Below are 18248 nucleotides of genomic sequence, written 5' to 3' on the forward strand. Positions count from 1 at the left end.
CTAGACCTACTCTTGGTGTGTGCTTCAGTTACCACCAATTTTATATATGTCTCCATTGGTGTAGAGGAGCTGCAAACCTGCTGGAACAAGCCATTAGGGAATCCTTGGATAACTTAGGCTGTGTCTACACTAACGTGGTAAGTCGACCTATACTACGCAACTCCAACTACGTGAATAACATAGCTGGAGTCGATGTACCTTAGGTCGAGTTACTGTGGGTTCTACACCGCGGGGTGTTTCCTGTCCACTTAGCTTACTCTTCTCGTCAGGGTAGAGTACAGGGATTGACTGGAGAGCGATCTGCAGTCGATTTGGCAGGTCTTTACTAGACCTGCTAAGTTGACCAGAGTGTCAGTCCCCGCTATAGTGTAGATCTGCACTTAGATGTGCAGTGCCATTCCCCTCCCTGCCATGTGGTTTAGGGAGCATTTCCAGCTAAAAGGGGGCATGGCTAGAGTTTTTGGCTATTCCTAACTTGTGTCAGTGCTGCACTAGTCCCCAAGTACCCCAGAATGGGAGGAAGTATAAAGGTGACCTAACGCTGTCCCTTCCCCTCCCCTGGTTTCTGCACCAAGCAGAACTTGGCAAGGATGAAGAATTGGGATCCAAGTTATGTTACATTCTATGTGAATTCTTTTTTTATGCTATCTCAGATAGTGTAGCATGGGTAGGAGGGAAAGAACTTTATATTAGCAGTGAATTTTCTATGGAAGGTGGTGGTAATTGTTTACCCAGCAACTCTTTCTAGTATTACTTGTAAATATATAAATGTTTGTTTAAACATATTTAACATTAAATACATAATCAGAGACTGGTATTATTTGGGTCTGTCGTACTTAAATTTTTGCAGATGTGCATCTGTTCACAATGGCCTCACTCAAACAGGGAGTTAATGCAATTTTGAGAACACCTGATTTTTTTTTTTATGGTATCTGTATAGTTTGATCTTAAATCTTTGGAAATTGCAGACTGACAGAATTTGTGCACTGAACTCCCATATTAAGTTGGACATTTTGCATCTGTTTAATGTTGTTAACTATTCCTTGGTCACTTCTGTTTTGTGATGTGCTGTATTATAGAACCAGGTTACAGCCCTGTGAAGTTAGGTATGACAGCTGGAAGACTACAGTCAGGAGTTAATACATTACAGGGGTTCAAAGAAGACAAAAGGAACAAAGTTACTCCAGGTGAATGCTACATATTTTCTTTAAACCTTTTTTCTCTTAACAGCAGTAGCTCATCTAAGCTAGGTATTTAAACCTCACGACAGCCAACCAAACAGCTTGGAACTGGGTTTTATGCAGCTGTTAGAGCAAAATCGTAGTATTCTCAATTGTTCTTTGAAGCAGAATATTACATATCCTCTTCATATATTATCTATCAAACAACTACTTAAGCAGAGCTAAAATATTTTCAAAACTGCATGTGCAAAAATGTACATACTTACATGCACAGATGCAAATGATTAGGTCGGCACAGTTGTTCCTTTTCATGTGTACTGGGTGTATTGGTTGATCACGGGACTATGAGCTGCAATGTGATGTGGCCGTGAAAAAAGGCTAATGCAGTCATACCATGCATCAGGCAAGGTATTTCCATTAGAGATAGGAAAGTGTTAGGGCTCTGAGTTACAACAACAAATTCTTTCCCAGGTGTCTGGCTGGTGGGTTTTGATCACATGCTCAGAGTCTAACTGATCACCGTATTTGAGGATTGGAAGAGACCCTGGGGTCTCTGGTTCAGATTGGAAGAGACCCTGGGGTTTTTCATCTTCCTCTGCAGCATGGGGCATGCATCACTTGCGAGTGTAAATGGTAGATTCTCTCTAACTTGAAGTCTTTAAACCATGATTTGAGGACTTCAGTAACTCAGCCAGATGTTACGGGTCTATTACTGGAGTGGGTGGGAGAGGTTCTGTGGCCTCCAGCGTACACAAGAACAGACTAGATGCTCATGATGGTCCCTTCTGGCCTTAAAGTCTATGTGGAAATACAGATTTGTACATACTCAGTGATGGCATGCATTTTTACATCATGCTTTTTGGAGAATTCAGCTTTATGTAGGGACTGTATCACGTAGAAGCCAAATAACTTCTACACAACGAAGAAATGGGATGGAAAATCCCTTTTAAGTCATTTAGTCTGTATACCTGCCAGTGCAGGACTGTACTTCTGTATGTATTCTAGTGCTTTAACCAGATATAGTTGATAGAATGTTTGTATGTAAGAAACTCTTGGAATTAAATTGATGCAACAAATTAGTAAAAACTTGTAAGAAATGCATTGCTTAAAGGTTCCCTGTTTGGGACAACTTTAGAACACTGAATGTTACTCCTAATGTTAGAATCTGATATTGTGCACATGTAAGATAAGATTAATTAGTGATATTGTATTATTCAACAGTGGTATACTTGAATTATGGGCCCTACAGTTCCTATGCTCCAGCCTATGACTCCACATTTTCAAACATCAGCAAGGATGATTCTGACTTAATCTATTCAACGTACGGGGAAGATTCTAATCCAGAATGTTTCAGGTAAGTAAGAAAGATCTGTATTCCAGTTTGACAATTACTGAAGTTATCTTGAGAGTAAGTAGAGTTTGTACAGACTTCGTTAAAGATTGTTTATCGTAACCTATGCATATCTAGGAAAACGTAAATATACCTGTTTCCAGGGGTGAAAGTAATAATAAATTCTTACTGGTTCTGGGGGCCGGTGCCTCAGGCGGGGCTGAGGGGTCAGTCTCCCCCAGCCAGCCCATCCGTGCTGCCTGGCCCCTGTCGCCCAGGGCTCCAGCAGCGATTTAAAAGGGCCCGAGGCTCCAACAGCCGCCCTTTTGGCCCCCTGCATCTGTGGCCCCGGGGGTGGAGGGGACAAAAGGGGCAACGATGTTAAAACACTGCAGCAGCGCTTTAATGTTCCTGCCTTCCCTGTGGACGACCCTGCTGCTACAGACCCCCCCAGACGCTGTCGGGGGAGGTGAAAGGCAGCGCTTTAACGTGGGCTGCATACGGGCCGGTACTGGCTCAGTTTCACCCCTGTCTGTTTCCCTATCAGTAGCAGTTGCAGCATCTAATTCTCCTTTGTGATGAAGATATCCCATTTCATCTATTATGCTTACCTTTAGCAGTAAAACAAACTAATCTTAAGTTAAAGTTTCTGAAGTAATTTCAATAAAACAGTTGTGGTAGTCAAATATTGATGGTTAAGGCTGTGTCTTGCATATTGAATGCAACCAAACAAGATTCTGGTACTTACTCATAGTTCACCTACTCTACCTTTTAAAATTGGTGCTATTTTAAGACACAGCTCCTTTAATAACAATGCACCTGTGACATTAGCAAGGGAAGAGCAATCTTAGGGAGTTTGATACTCTTGATCCATGAAGTGCATGAAATCAAAAACTCCATTGCAAAGGTAACACTGACTGATACTGGAAAACTGTATTTTTCAGGCTCTTAATGACTGCCATAAATTATGATAGGTTTTCACATGTTTTAACCAGTTTGATTGCTCTGTGCAAATAAATGAGTCATCTTTGTACTGACTTGCTTAGTTGCTGTTGCCATAATCCAACAATGTGTAATTCCACAACTGCTTTAAAATAAGACTGCAAGTGTGGTTTCCTGGGGAAAAAAAACTTTTTCTAAGAGCTAATCTTTAAAGCTATCTATCCAAAGTATATGAATATGCAGAAGATCTGAGGGAGATCTGCATGTTTAATTTTAAAATACTACTTAATTCCCCCCACACACACAATTGTATAAATAAAATAGTTAATGAGTGACTTCAAAAATAATCTGGGTTTCACTTTCATCAGAACTTAATAGCTTTCTTTCAGTTAACTATATTTCTGTATGCTTATATTGTTAAATACTTAAAGGTATTTTTGCACTCAGATGCAATGGTGATATGCTTGGTAGAAGTCCCTAGATAGTTGCTTAGTGTACAAAGATGTTCATAAAAAATGAAAATACACTCCCCTGCAGTTATTTCCCTGGTGAAACCATTGCGTTTTTGAAATCTTAGAAAGTGTGCCATCCTGCTTTAATACCGTTCAGAAACTGAAGACTAGTGTTGATGGCTATGGATGTTTAGATAGAGTACTTTATTACTTCTAAGGCACCTTTACTACTGGTGTCAAATGTCAGTTCATGAACCATGGTGGTAGCTATGGGACATCTCAGTGCTACACAAACTTCAGTTTCAAATATAATGTATATAGTGCTTGAAATGATGATCAGATTTATTATACTGAGCAAAATTACTGTAACTGTCTCACGTCTTTTATAACCACCCTCGATTCTAATGCCTCTACTCCGTGAGCATTTATTTGATAGTTATGAATACACCTTTGTCTTGATGTGCTTTAGAAGCATCTCCTGAAAGAAAATTAGAAAACTTTCTAGTGTTGTTAATACTCCATGATATAGCTCATTTCAAATACCTGAATTGTTTAAACAAGTGCAATAGCAATAATGAATATCAAACATGCAAAACTAATTTCAGTTTGAGAACTTGCTGCTTAAAGCACTATTCAGTTGCATTGTAGGCTACATTGGGACTCTAAGTTAGTCCACAGGCCACAAAAGCCTTGGCTATTTAAACAAAAAGTAAAAACCTATTAGACTGAATCCCTTTCCAGTCTTCTAATATCAGCATTTTCAAAGTTCAATATGGTGGTTTGACATACTAACCATTTACAGGTTTTTTTCTGTCATCCATGCTTGATGTGAAATTGATTTCTTTGTAATTACCTTTCAGTATTCAGAATTTTTTGGCAAAGTCTCAAGACTACCCATGTGTAATGGCTGATGGTTTGCTGGATGTTTTAACTAAAGGGGGATATTCTAGATCTCTGAAAGAACTAGAAACGGTAAGAATTGTGATTTGGGAACTTTCTAGTGCTTGGTTTATCTCTAGAAGAGAATGAAAATTAAAAGTTCTGAAGCCAGTTGGGCTGATGTGATTTAGAAACTGGCATTTCTAACTCTTAGCTAATATGTTTTTGAACATGACCCATTTTCCTAGTCTAGTTAGATCCTATCACGTTTTAATTAACATGCGTCCACCCTCAAGTCGATGATTGACAAATGAATGGGTTTTGAAATGTGTTAAACCCTGTATGTCCTAACTGTTAAAACATGTTTGTTAACCCATTGTTAAATATGATCTATTGTCCTAGGCTAGATAAGGCCTTAAAGTAGTTCTGCCAGGATATGGTGCAGATTTTTGGGGGGTTGGATGTTGCTGTTGCAGTTGTCAAACTGTTTGATTTAAGGATTAAATAAAGGACTTCACCTCGAGTAGCTTCAAGTTTTCTGCCTTTCAAGATCAAAAAGGATATTTTCTCATACATTCATACACAAGTCCTTGGAACAAAACCCTACATATTCAGGGCTTGGGAGTTTCCCATTGGTCCCCACAACACATCCCATTATAGGCAATGAGTTACAATTATTAAAAGATTAAATCTTTTCAAAAACAATTCATAGACTGAATGAAATGTTTTAATCTGGTTTTCATTCTCCACTGAAAGTGAAGCCGAGAATATAATTTGATGTAAGAAATTCACTTTCAGATCATTTCATATACCTCTAGTTTATGCTTTTGCATTTTTAAACTCTTTGTTATAGAGAATACTGGGAGGGAAAAACAGTCAACGTGTAATAGTTGGGGGTATTGTCCAGCAGAGTCACTTAAGTAGATTGAAGCAGGAAGTTGACTGAATGTGCAATTAGACTCATGTTCTGAAGCAAATCTCATAAGTTTGACAACTGGTATGGTTTTCCAGAAGATAGTTGTAGCAAAAAAAGCTGGAAAGAGAGAGTAGCAAACACTGACTGCTTTCCAAAGGCAAAAATGCAGTTATGCCAGCTTGATTTACAAAAATTGATTCAGCTTTATGTATTGTTGTACGCAGTAACTTTTATAACCTTATAGTATGTAACTATTACCCAACTTTATATAAAACCACATGATGGACAGAGTGCATACTCATAAAACATGGCTTCATAGCATAAATTGACAAGACTTGTCAATTACTTTTTTAAATAAATAATTCCACAGTGAACAGTTGAAACTCTGCAGATGAGCATTTTCAAACTTAATTTTTATAAGTAGTAGTAACTTACCATAAGCAGAATAGTTCCTGAGTGCAGAAGATGGGCACCAAGCAGAGGTATAGTGTGTTCTGTATGCATAACAACTTTTGAAGAACTGAGCCTGCTAGCTGATCATTAAATATACAATATGGTTCTCGTGTCTTCCCATGATGTTTAGAACTTTAAAATCTGATCATTAGGACATATAGAAAAGGCATTAGAGGAGTTCTAGATGCCTTGACAACTTACCGGTTCTAGTTTTATTCGTCCCTCTGTCTGTGTGGTTCAATTCATGATACTAAGGTGAACCTGGCTTTACAGAAAGAAAGTACAAAAAGCCAATGACTTAAACTAAACTTGCTCTTCTGTGAACTATAGCACAAGCAAAACACACTGTGTATTTTGCCACTTGTATGCAGTCATTCCAAACACAATTTTTATACAACAAGATCTAATGCAGCATTAAGTCACAGTTAAAATAAAAGCCAGGAAATGCAGAAGGGAAGGCTCCTGTAACAATGTTAACTTAGGCTATGTTTGAAATAGTACAGATGTGCAACTGTTGCTTTGCAAATGGGCAGTTGAATGTATTTAATGTATGTCATAACATGCAGGAAGTGCATTCTCCTTTTGTAACTTTGAGCCCTAATGTTGCATTGATGTAACTATTAATGAATTTAAATTCTACTTTTCTAAAGAAAAAAAAGATTGTCCTTTCCTTATAATATTTAAATCGTCACAGTTAAGCACAAACCTCTGAGATGAATGGGAGGGGAGAATTCTTGCCTTTGCTGTTGGTGAATGGCTGGAAACAGTTTTTTGCAGGGTTTAACTAGCCATCATCACAGCTTTATATTATGACAACTGTGTCTTTAGAATAGGAAAATATAGGACTAGATCACTGTCACTTCCATTTCCATAAGCAGGATAATGGATCTGATTGTGGTGCATCCCCAGATCTAGTGAAGCTCTTCTGGGGGTATTCAGCTCTGCAGACAGGAAAGACTCTGAGACTGCTGTTCATTCTGACATTGTGCCCTAGAACCAGTGGTATTAGCAGTCAGGAATTGACCCCACTGATAGGTTCACCTTCTCTTGATAAAAGGTTGAGGTGGAAATTGAGTGGCATGTCTTTTGTTCCTTGTGCTTTTTTTTCTTTTTCTTTCCAACCTAGGAGACAATCTGGCCCTCAAGTTCTGTAACAAAGTGAAAACTTGCAAAATGAACCAAGTCCTTGCCCCCTCCCTACTTTAATGGTCTCTGTAGAGTCGGCCCACAATTTTCTTTTGTTTTTACTGGTAAGGGAGTAAAGTTTTGCATTTTTGGGAGCAGGAGGTTTTTGCTCAATTTCCATTAAAAGTTTAGTGTACCCTTAGCAGCAGCCCATCTGATTAGCCTAGGAGAATGAGTCTTTCCTGAGGTGAATAAAAGGGTAGGGTATTATTATTCTGCTAATTAAATACTTAGTTATTTACCCATCTAATCCTCCTTGATCCCTGTGAAGTTTTAGCAAGTGCTCATGCTGAATGTTCTCACCAGGCAGAAGGGCTGATTTGGCAGGAAGGAAGTGTGGTAACAAAATGCTGCCCACAGTCCCAGAGTGAGCTGAAAGCCTTTTTAAATAAAATAAAAAAATCGGTCTAGTTAACTATGTTCCCATTTTTAAAGTATTAGGTTTTAGAGTTTCACACCATTGAAAGGAATGGGGAGTTCATAGCTCTGAGATATTAACAAATTAATTGATCAACATTTGAAAAATTGTTGGCTGCCCTTATGACTGAAGATAATTTTTGGCTGCAAATTAGTCAGTTTCATACTTATGGACACTGGGCAGTGAACCTCTGCCCAGAAGTACTATTTATTTAGTTTTATTTTTTTCTTTAACCCCAGAGACATTATCTCAGGACCACTTACAGGATTCAGTCACTTTTGCTTTAGACTTAAAGAAAAATATGATTAGAACATGTGTTTCAGTCTCTAACTTAGAAAGGAATTTTCCACAAAAAAACCCCCAAAACAAAAAACTTTCATGCATGCAAAGAAAATTTGAAAATTTTGGTTCAAAAAGGAAACATTTGCAAAAAGGATAATGGAAGGCATTTTGCAATATTTACTGAAGTGGTTGTCATTATAGTAATTGCACTAGCCTGGTCCAAACAACTTAATAGAAGGAAAACCCCTTACTGCTAATTTCTTGTACAAGACAAATATAAGGAATGTTCTGTCCGTTAACTGCTTTGTAGTTTTTGTTACCAATGAAAACCCATAACACTGTTTTGTCTCCCTCCATTTATGAGTATCCCACTGTAAGGTTCTGGTTTTGCTTTGTCCTTTAAAATAGGAACTCCATTTTAAATGTCATACTAAATACTTTCTCATAATTTCAGCCAATGGTGGATGCAGAAGGTCAGCATGGGAGAAGCGATACAACAAAAGATGTGGAGGTGATATTTTCTATCTTTTTCCAAGCAGCTACTCCAAAAGGCATTTTTAACCCCTAACCACTGTTCCCTCTAAGCTGTGCGTGTGAACCTAAACCCTGCGTGCACAAAAATTTGCTCAGAAGAAATTTTTTGCGCACACAGCCTGTCAAAAATTAGAGGGAACATTGCTCCTAACTGCACAATAGCTTAAAGCTGGAGAAATGTGTGCAGTTATATAAACAGATGTTGTGTACCACCATTCAAAACTGCATGCTTTTTTTGTAACTGTTTTGTATTCCAAGTTGCGAGGATAAAGTCCAAAAGGTAAATCTCACATCAGAATGTAGATCTGATTGATATCAAAACCAATCTGTGTGACAGAAAAACCTGAAGCATTTATTCTGAAGTAAAATCTTCCACGTTTACAATGCACAGAATGAGACATGTACAAGTTTATATTTGTTATTGTGTGTCATTCAGAACTTTGATTACAGGAGTCAATATTTTCCGGTGCCTGCAACATACTACAGTAATTTTGTACAACTTGTCATTTAAGATACAGATTTTAAATCTCCAGTGCCCCAAATTGCTTAGGGCCTGGTTATCTCAAATTGCCTGTCGTCTTGTGTTACTGAACCAATTAACTCAGCACCCGATGTTCAGTTGGGAGGGGGCTGGAGCCAGTATTTTCAGCGAATGGACTGTACTTTGGAATTTCATCTTCTTTTGGTGCTCCAGAACCCAGATTGTTTGATCTTCAGCTTATTTGCTTAATGGCTTTTGGGGGGGAATGTGGGTTGTGGGAGAATCCTGGTTTGGGATGGGTTCAGGAGGAGTTTATATTTGGAGGCTGGTCATAATTTGTATGTTTGTTACATTACTTTTATGTGTGTGCCCAGAGCTCTGGATACTTGCAACTCTGAAAATACATAAATGGGATGGAATAGTTAACTATAGAACAGTAAAAGATTATTGTTGCTTTGAAGTGAAGAACAAATGGGGTAAATCTAAATTAGTCAGTCCCCCAATATCTGACAGTTTTCTAATTTACACACTGCAAAAGCGGTGGCATGCATCAGCGTTTGCGTTGCACTCCCAGTCAGTACCCAGCCCAAGCCAGGAAAGCTACTGATACAACCAGCAGACCAAATAAGTGATGAATCCTGGTCACGTGCCAACTGAGGCACTTGTGCGTACACGAAGACGACTGCAAAAGCATTTTTTAAAAACTTCATTTAAACACTTATTTGCAGATTATAGAAACAGATGCGGCCAACAAGTTGGACTCTAGTAATGATAGGCTTACAGCACTGAAAGCAGTAACAAATTTTGGAATTCATGTAGAGGAATTTGACTCTGAAGGTGAGTAATCTATTGCAATTAGGAATGCAAGTGCTATTTTTGGGCACATTGTATTTTGTATTATCCTGTAATTGGTTTGCTGTAGCATGTGAATGTGTGTGTCTCTCTCTCTCTCTCTCTCTCTATAATCTCCTCCTTTCACTGACACGGGCTTTTCTATCAATCAGAGGCTGAAATCTTCCAGAAGAAACTTGATGAAACCACAAAGTTACTCAGAGAGCTCCAAGATGCTCAAAATGAACGACTGAGTACAAAACCACCTCCCAATATGATTTGTCTTTTGGGTCCATCTTACAAAGAAATGCATCTGGGTGAGTATAACATTTAATTGATGTTTAGAAAACAATTAGGTCAGTTGGAATTTGTATAAAGTTATTACAGGTTAAGAACTTCCTAGTAAATTTGTACATTGGGTAAAGAGTGACTTTTTGGTTAAACTTATCTTTAGTGTGAAACTGGAGGTGAATTTGTTGAGTGTTGTGTTAAAATAGGACAGTCAGAACAACTCGAGGCCCCGCTTGTCAATTCTGGCCAAGGAGCACATGAATCAGGTGGCTTCTGTTTGATTTTCTTTCTGAATAACTGTCTCACAGTGGCATTCCAGCTCCTTCAGCTGAGATAGTAATTGATATGCAGTGCACCACCTTGGATTGTTGGATGTTAACAAGTTATGACAGAACTCTAACTTTTAGTTGCTTATGGTGACTATTAAAGCCTTGTACATCTGAGGATTGAGTTATTTTAGTGTGAAATTCTCAGTGTGCTATAAGCACAAAATAGATGGCCTGGGTACTAATCCAAACTCTGATATTGCCTTAAAGCAAGCTTCCCCTCTGCTTAATTTCCCTATTTGGAAATTACTAATCTGTAAAAGTAACTGCCTTCTTGAGTGATTGTGTGCGATGTATCTAAACAGTTGTACAATGTGAAGTGTTCTGTTTGTCAGCTAAGGTCAAGTAAATATTTGAGAATTATAGCTTAATTCTAAAACGTCATGTCAGTTTGAGAGGCTTCTAGCTCTTGTGCATTCTCGTAGTGCATTTCCTCTTCCATTAGCCACATACATCTTACCAATTCCATGCAAGTCTAAAGTAGACCAAATCCTCCCTTTCCTGAGGGGAAAAAATAGCTGATGTGATGTACTTTACAGCTGTGGGATCTGAGAACTACTGCATTTAAAGTGAAAAGGGGCAATAGCATGGCCTCTTGTTCACATGCAGGATTGAGAATCAAAGGCAAAATACCCAAACCCAAAGATCATGTGGCGCTCAGGGCACTGGTCATTCGTCATTGGTTTTCCACCAGCTGTTTGCATTGTGACCCTTATGATATGGAGCAAGTTAATGATGCTTGCAGCAGCATTACCGTGTGCTTTAAATTTGTCTAGCTTCTGTTGCTTCTCAAAGGGGTCTTAGTAAGGAGCTGTTTCATCATCTCCTCCTTTCTCCAGCTCACCCCACTCTCTCCAGAAAATCTGCTGGTAAGTAACAGTTTTGGAATGTGCAAGGAAAATGCTGCATTTTCTCTCCCTCTGGTTCCTAGTGCCTTTACTGTGTGATTAATGCCCATCTGCTCCCCTGCAATGCCAAGTGCAGCACAGGAGAAGCAAAGAGCCAGTAGATTTAACTGTCTGAGTGACAGTAAGATGTCTCTGCTATTATAGGAGCTTATTTAGTTTTTATATAAATACAAATTCACCAAAGCTAAATATTATTTACAGCTGTGCTGAAAGTCAGACTTCAACTCTTCTGGGCAATTTGTAAAAACACAAATTAATTTACAGTATTCTAACTTTCTAGCGGAGAGAGTGACCAATAATTTAAAAGAACTTGCGCAACAAGTGACTCCAGGCGACATTGTAAGCACGTATGGAATCCGAAAAGCAATGGGAATTTCAGTTCCTGTACCTGACACTGAAGCCAGCTTTGTGGATTTAACAGATGGTGAGTAGAGAGTGTATTTAGACACGCATTGCAGTAGAGCAAAACTACATCTGCAAGTCATTGTAGTATTGTTGGTAGCAACTGCAGAAGTTAAGGTGGAGTCCCAGCTGCTGGTCTCTCTCCCTTTTTTAAATACTTTTTGGGTGGAAATTTGACATGATTATTCTCAGCCCAAAGGTAACTTTGTTGTTTAGAGAAAAGTGTGCAGAATTGGTACAACCACTTAAATTAGTAGAGTAAAAAAATTTTCCCTGTCTGTGTATGTTGCGATTTTTGCATCTGACTGAAGATGAAAACAACACATGTAGAAAAAATTGCATTGACTGCTCTTAAGCATTTTTAATATTAATTTGGCATGTATGCATTAGAATTTTTCCTTTTTTAAGCTTTCCATTTAAGGGTGCTCAGTTATGAAGCCGCCACATATTGAAAATAGTGAAAAGAACAGGAATTAAAGATTTAAGCCTCAGTAATGTCATTTTATGGTTGGCAAGTCAGTCATGAAATGACTAAGTTTACTACTGCAATGTTTGTATTTATACTATTTTGCATTTGTTTGCCTTAAATACACACCTCCCTTTTTATGGCCTAGGCTATACAACTTAACATGGATATTGACACTGCAACAGAAACTGACACTTTTGAATTAGCAGATGTTTCAACATGTACACTGCATTAAATGCTAGCTTTTCAATTTCATTTAGTATTTTTAGGTCAGTCTTGTTTAAAAAACAGTGAATAGCGTAAACTGTTATAGCGTACAATACCGTACATGCCATCCCTCTCGTTTGTAACAGGTTTTAGTTAAGCTGTGCTACTGACAGAGTAAAACCATTTCTTGATAGTTTTTATTGTGAAGCAAACTTTTCAAGCAGTTTTGCATATTTCTTAAATGAAAAACTGACATCAATTAATCATACTTCTGAGATCAGCACATTTATAAAAGATATTTATGGTGATGTACACTGCAAGAGTAATGCCCTATCTGGTTAATTAACAGGAATAGAGCAAGAAATATGTCCTAGTATAATTACTAGCTCCTTAATACAAGTCTATTCGTTGCATAAATTGATTCATGCTGACACAGGAAATTGACTTCAGGAGTAGTAAGGGAATTAGATTGTATATATACTACTTTAAGGGAAGTCGAATGGGATAACTGGACTGACCAATCTGTGTGGAATAACTTTTTTTCAGATTGTCAAGAATCTAAAAAGGCTGCCATGTTCAGTGGAAATGAATCTGGTCCAATTGGAATTTGAAACTTCAGTTTTAAGTTATGTATTTGGTCCTATTAAAGAATTAGATTTAAATTTTGTTCAGGATGTATTCACTGAACATTTGTACATTGTGAGTTAGAGGAAATATTTTGTCTATTAAATTTTGGAACTCGTTAAACTAAATCAAAGGTCATGATGGTTTCATGTTAGAGGTCAGTTACTTCTAATGCATACACATCTAATCGTGAATTTGGATGGACTAACTCATCATTTTCAAGGGATATGTCAGGCTATCTACAGCCTCAGGCCCAACATAATTGTGGCTACATAATCTGTCTATACTACTATTTATCCAGCAGTATTCCAAAGCCATTTACTAACTTTCAGATCTGGCGCACTTGAATGCAGACTTTCTTTTAAATAAGTGTATAGCCTTTACAGGTGCAAAGGAAATACAGCTTTCTAAATAGAAGCTGATAAAATTTGATAAATTAGTGGAAGATGCTATATAAACGTAGCCTAGGCTTCTTTCATGACCATGCTCTGTTTATCACTTTCAACCAACTAGAGTTTTTATAATGTTGCTGCTAATTATTGCAGCTATCAGGACAATAGGTTAAGAATGCCTAGCCAAGATGCATTACTCTTCTGAGTAAGGTAATTAAACAGTGACATTAACAAATCTCTTGCCAAAAGGTTCCATAAACCTTTAAGAGGGCTTGACCACTCAAAGTTTCAAACTCCCCGACTGTGGACCCAGCTCAGATAGTCACCTAGGAAATACCTGCTAATTAAGCTGGAGAGCTTTAACTCAGTTGGAATAGCTGAGCTGGTGTAGGAGAAAGACAAGAAAAGTACTGTTTTAATGGCTGCCATTCTCTACTGAGCCTTAGTCTACTTTGCTTCTATCTTTGGTGACTAAGTTGAGGATGAGTGAGACCTGCAAGCCCCCCAGCATCACTCTGATTAAGCATTTCCTTTCCCAAGGTAAGTTTGCACTGTCACTGCATATCATGGGCCCACTCCTTCTCACAGTCACCAGATTTTTCCCAAGCCCCTTTCTTCCACAGCTTCTCTTGAATGTAACCAGGCTCCTTTCTCTTAGTTCCACTATCCACTCCCCTTTACTTTGGGAATACAATTTGTCCTCTCAGGTTCCCAGCAGCCCCTACCATGTTGACAAGGAAATGCTTGAACTGCACCTAATCTAAGTGAATTGGTAGATGGTTGAAGTTAAGTGGTTGTGTGAATTTACTTTGGTGTGTTCAAGTGCTCTACTCTGACAGCTCTACCAGAAGTGCTGTATGGCTAGACATGCAGTTACTACATGTTCTGTTGCACTATGCAGCTAGGCACCTACTCTAAATGAGATGAGAGAGGCACCAGCCCATTCTGGAGAAATTACTCTCCAGTTCTCAAAAGATCAACCATGATTACATATTTTCAAGTGAAGATTTCTCTCTTGAACTCTGTGCATTCAAGAGAAGAGTCTAGTTGTAATTAGGCTTAAGTTGCATAACAGGTTAATGAAATATGGAGGCTCATGTAGAAATCTGCTTTAGATGGTATATTCTAACAAATAATTACAAAGCAAGCAAGTTTCAGAAAAGTCTTTATTTTAAAGTAAAAAAAGTTTTGTTCTTTCTGTGCAGTAGATAACTTACTCCATCATTAAAAGTTACAGTATACAATCAACTGTAAATTAGATAAATTGGCATTTTGTATTTAAAGACTTGACTGTGTGTTTTTAAAGTCCTAATAGGTAAGTTTCACAGTTCTGGTAAAAGCATTCTGTATTGCTAAGGCTCCATTTAAGACTTTAGCCAAAGAAATGACCCTTCATGCACACAATCTAATCATTTAAAAAAGTATTAAGTCGCTCAAGGTGTCGCGCGCTCCCCCGCCAATATTCATGGCCTTACACTCACTTTTCAATGTTTCTGTGGGTGCGTCTTTCATATAACAAGGTGAACTGAGGATAAAAAGTGCTGTGAAATACTCTACAAAATTTCGAAGAGTTTAAATTGATAATGTCCCTTTAAGATCATATAGCAAATACAACCGGTAGCAGAAAGACAACCCTACTTCATCCAGCCCAAGAGCTACAAGCTACTGAAAAATACTTTATACCACTTCCATAATTGAGACCAAGCAGCATATTAGCTTTAATGGCAATACAAAGCAGTTCAGAATGTTGTTAGATATGGTTTAGTTCCACAATCCTAATTACATCTAAATCTCTAGCACTATTGTGGACAGTGCCATAATTTCAGAACTGGCTCTGTCCATAAGCAAACTTCATGATTCAAAATACTGAGGCAGTGTGGTCTGTCAAACTGAAGTACTGTAGCAAAGGCCACTGAACGAAGCCTTCTATTCAGAAGCATTCAAGCTTCTTATAAAAACAAAATAAATTAACATCTCAAAACTCATGCTTGTTAAATGTCTGCTATCACAAACGAACAATATAAAAGCAATAGGGAACTGAAAACTATTTGACAGAAATATACAAAAGGATACTAAATTACACTGACCTTTTTTATTAGCACAAAGTTTAAGTATTAAACTAGTTAATATATTACGAATCTGACAGAAAGGAAACAGCCAACCTCAAACTAAAGTTGTCTAATATACTATTTTTTGTAGGAGACTGCAGCAAAAGCAGTTTCGACCAACCACCCTCAGTAAGGCTTTAAAAACTAAGTTTTTAATCCACAGTAGGACATTACTCAGATTTGTTCCTGTCATGAAACACAGGCACTTTCCAAGAAATTACACAGTAATTAGAAAACAGCAGTGGTGCAGGCAACAACGATTGTTAAAGAGACAATTTGGAGTCATATGCCCTCATACTAAAATTGAAATATTAACAAATGCTGCTTTGTGTGTGGTGTAATAAATTATCTGAACATAGCACTTTATACTGAACAAAATAAATACTTGAATTTATTTTAACCACTTCACTTTCTAGTCACAATATATACAGGGAATGGAGGGAAAAAAAGCCTTTCCTGATAAATGTTTATACTTGAACACCAGGTGATATCCTTCTGAGACACTATCTTCCTCATAACCAAAATTTTTTAGTAGTATGTCTTGACATGATTATGTATAGTAGAAAGTTAGTTAAAATTTAAAGCGATAGCTAAAGCTAATTACACTCACCTGAATAAACTTTAAAGGAAAAATTTGAACATTGACAAACTTCTGAAAATATCAGACATGTCAAATGTTTAGAAACATGCACAGCTCTGAGAACACAGGCATAGGTGATTAATTTGGAAGGGTTGTCAAAGAGGGAAGTGCCACCGAGGTTCAAGTTTGCCTCAGGTCACAAATCGGGGAGTGGGGGGAGAATTGGTCTTGTATTTGCCTTTATCACAGAAACACTACACAATTTGAGTGGCTGTTTCTTGTCAAGAGAAGGTCTCAGCAGGAGAATAGCTGGCAGGCCAGAATTAAGGTGCATTGAAAGATCTGTTAAGGGAAGTGTATGCACATCAGCTGTTGGTATCCTGCCTGACTGGCCAATGCAGTTTATACTTCACCTTCATAAGCACCAGATCCTGACTAATATATTAAATGCAAATGTTGTTAATGACAAGAAGAAAGTTGGGATAGCAATTCTGTATGCCTCAGAAACAAGTCAGCAGTTTGAGGGACTGGCCTCATCCAGGCAGTGGAAACCAAATGGGAGAACCACAAGTACTCCTTTTCTTTTCGCGAATACAGACTAACACGGCTGCTACTCAGAAACGAGTCATCACAAAACACAGTATAAATATACACCGTCAAAGGGCATGATTGCAGTGAATGCAATACTCACATTTACTGTCTCACTGCAACATGCACATCCCTAAATGGGCTTTCACTCTCTGGAAATAGTCTGGATTTCTTCAAAGTCAAAAGACTAATTCTGAAGGTCAAAGTGGCTTACTTCCAGTACATACTAAAACAGTTGTTTTCATCTCATCTAAGAAATGAAATATGGTTTGTCCCTTGGTATGGTGAAAAGCAGGGTAAAGAGAACAACATGGGTTGTATCCATAATAGCAGTATTTTGAACCAACATCAGACAAAAATCATTTCCTGTACAACTGCTGATCAAGAAAGGCTTTACATAATGTAGGGGGAGGCATGAGTTTGTGGAAAAGTCATCAAGGGACAGGGGAATGTGAATTATTGCACAGTTACTCTTTCCAAAAGGAGCTAGAGTATAATCACCATATATTAAACTGTAGTTTGCTTGTGTATCTCTCCCCCCCGCCCCCTTATTCAGCGGTCTTTTGTCATGAAAACAGCTTTGCACTAAAGACCACGCATATATCAATGTTCCAAATGTACTGTCACTTTTTCTTAAGTGCAAGTGCAACACTGCTAGCAGATCTAACAAAGAATGAGGCAGTGGAATCATAAGTATAGGATTGGAAGAGACCTCAGGAGGTCATCAAGTCTAATCCCCTGCACTCAAGGCAGGACTACATAATCACTAGACCATTCCTGACAGGTGTTTGTCTAACCTGTTCTTAACCTCCAATGACGGAGATTCCACAACCTTCCTAGGCAATTTATTCCAATGCTTCGCTACCCTGACAGTCAGGAAGTTTTTCCTAATGTCTGTTCTAACTGGGAAATTAGTTCAGCAGTGCATCTACATGTGCTATTAAGACCTTTAATCTCCCTGAATGTAGGAAAGGAAATACTAGGAAATGTTGCAAGACAATTCCAGAAAAATCCTGAAATTATCCCAGAAACAGGCAGTCCACAATTGCTTCTAGGCATTTTCAGACTTCTTTTAAAGTCACTCTCCTACCTTGAGATGCAGAGGGACCATTAGTAGTACACATACATTTGGAATAATCTCCTTTACATAAGGAAGGAAATTTTAAGACTTCACAGAAGGGAAGTGGTGGCTCAAAATACATTTTGACAAACTTCGTTACAGACTCAGTTCAGTCCAGTACCTTGGGATTTGGCTGTATCTGTACACACAAAGTAAGTCCTTAGTTCTCCCTTTCCTTTGACATTAATGAGTCCCCTACATTCACATGAATATCCCAGTTCCTGTAATATTTTGCTCGTCTCTTCTGTAACCTGAGTGAAACAGAAATAGTGAAATTCTTGTAAAACACCATGGAAATTAACTTTGAGCATGAATCAATAAAAATGTAAAAGTAGTTTTCTAGAAACATCTG

The 18248-nt window shown here is 38.0% G+C and overlaps 2 protein-coding genes across 2 annotated transcripts in view; one reads left to right on the forward strand and one right to left on the reverse strand.

Annotated features, from left to right (window-relative positions):
• The window catches only part of BRD7 (bromodomain containing 7), a 30884-nt gene extending 17673 nt beyond the window's left edge, over positions 1–13211 (forward strand). Inside the window, exons 10-17 of the mRNA XM_074968628.1 lie at positions 1080–1187; positions 2403–2535; positions 4766–4877; positions 8493–8549; positions 9782–9890; positions 10058–10201; positions 11690–11833; positions 13031–13211. Of these exons, the coding sequence (XP_074824729.1) occupies positions 1080–1187; positions 2403–2535; positions 4766–4877; positions 8493–8549; positions 9782–9890; positions 10058–10201; positions 11690–11833; positions 13031–13095 (872 nt within the window). The 3' untranslated portion in view covers positions 13096–13211. The remainder of the gene's footprint in view (positions 1–1079; positions 1188–2402; positions 2536–4765; positions 4878–8492; positions 8550–9781; positions 9891–10057; positions 10202–11689; positions 11834–13030) is intronic.
• Positions 13212–14670: 1459 nt separating this feature from the next.
• ADCY7 (adenylate cyclase 7) overlaps positions 14671–18248 on the reverse strand; it is a 125902-nt gene continuing 122324 nt past the window's right edge. The window contains exon 28 of the mRNA XM_074968627.1: positions 14671–18147. Coding sequence (XP_074824728.1) covers positions 18001–18147 — 147 coding nt within the window. The 3' untranslated portion in view covers positions 14671–18000. The remainder of the gene's footprint in view (positions 18148–18248) is intronic.

This window comes from Natator depressus, chromosome 12 (assembly GCF_965152275.1).
Source record: "Natator depressus isolate rNatDep1 chromosome 12, rNatDep2.hap1, whole genome shotgun sequence".
Lineage (NCBI taxonomy): Eukaryota > Metazoa > Chordata > Testudines > Cheloniidae > Natator > Natator depressus.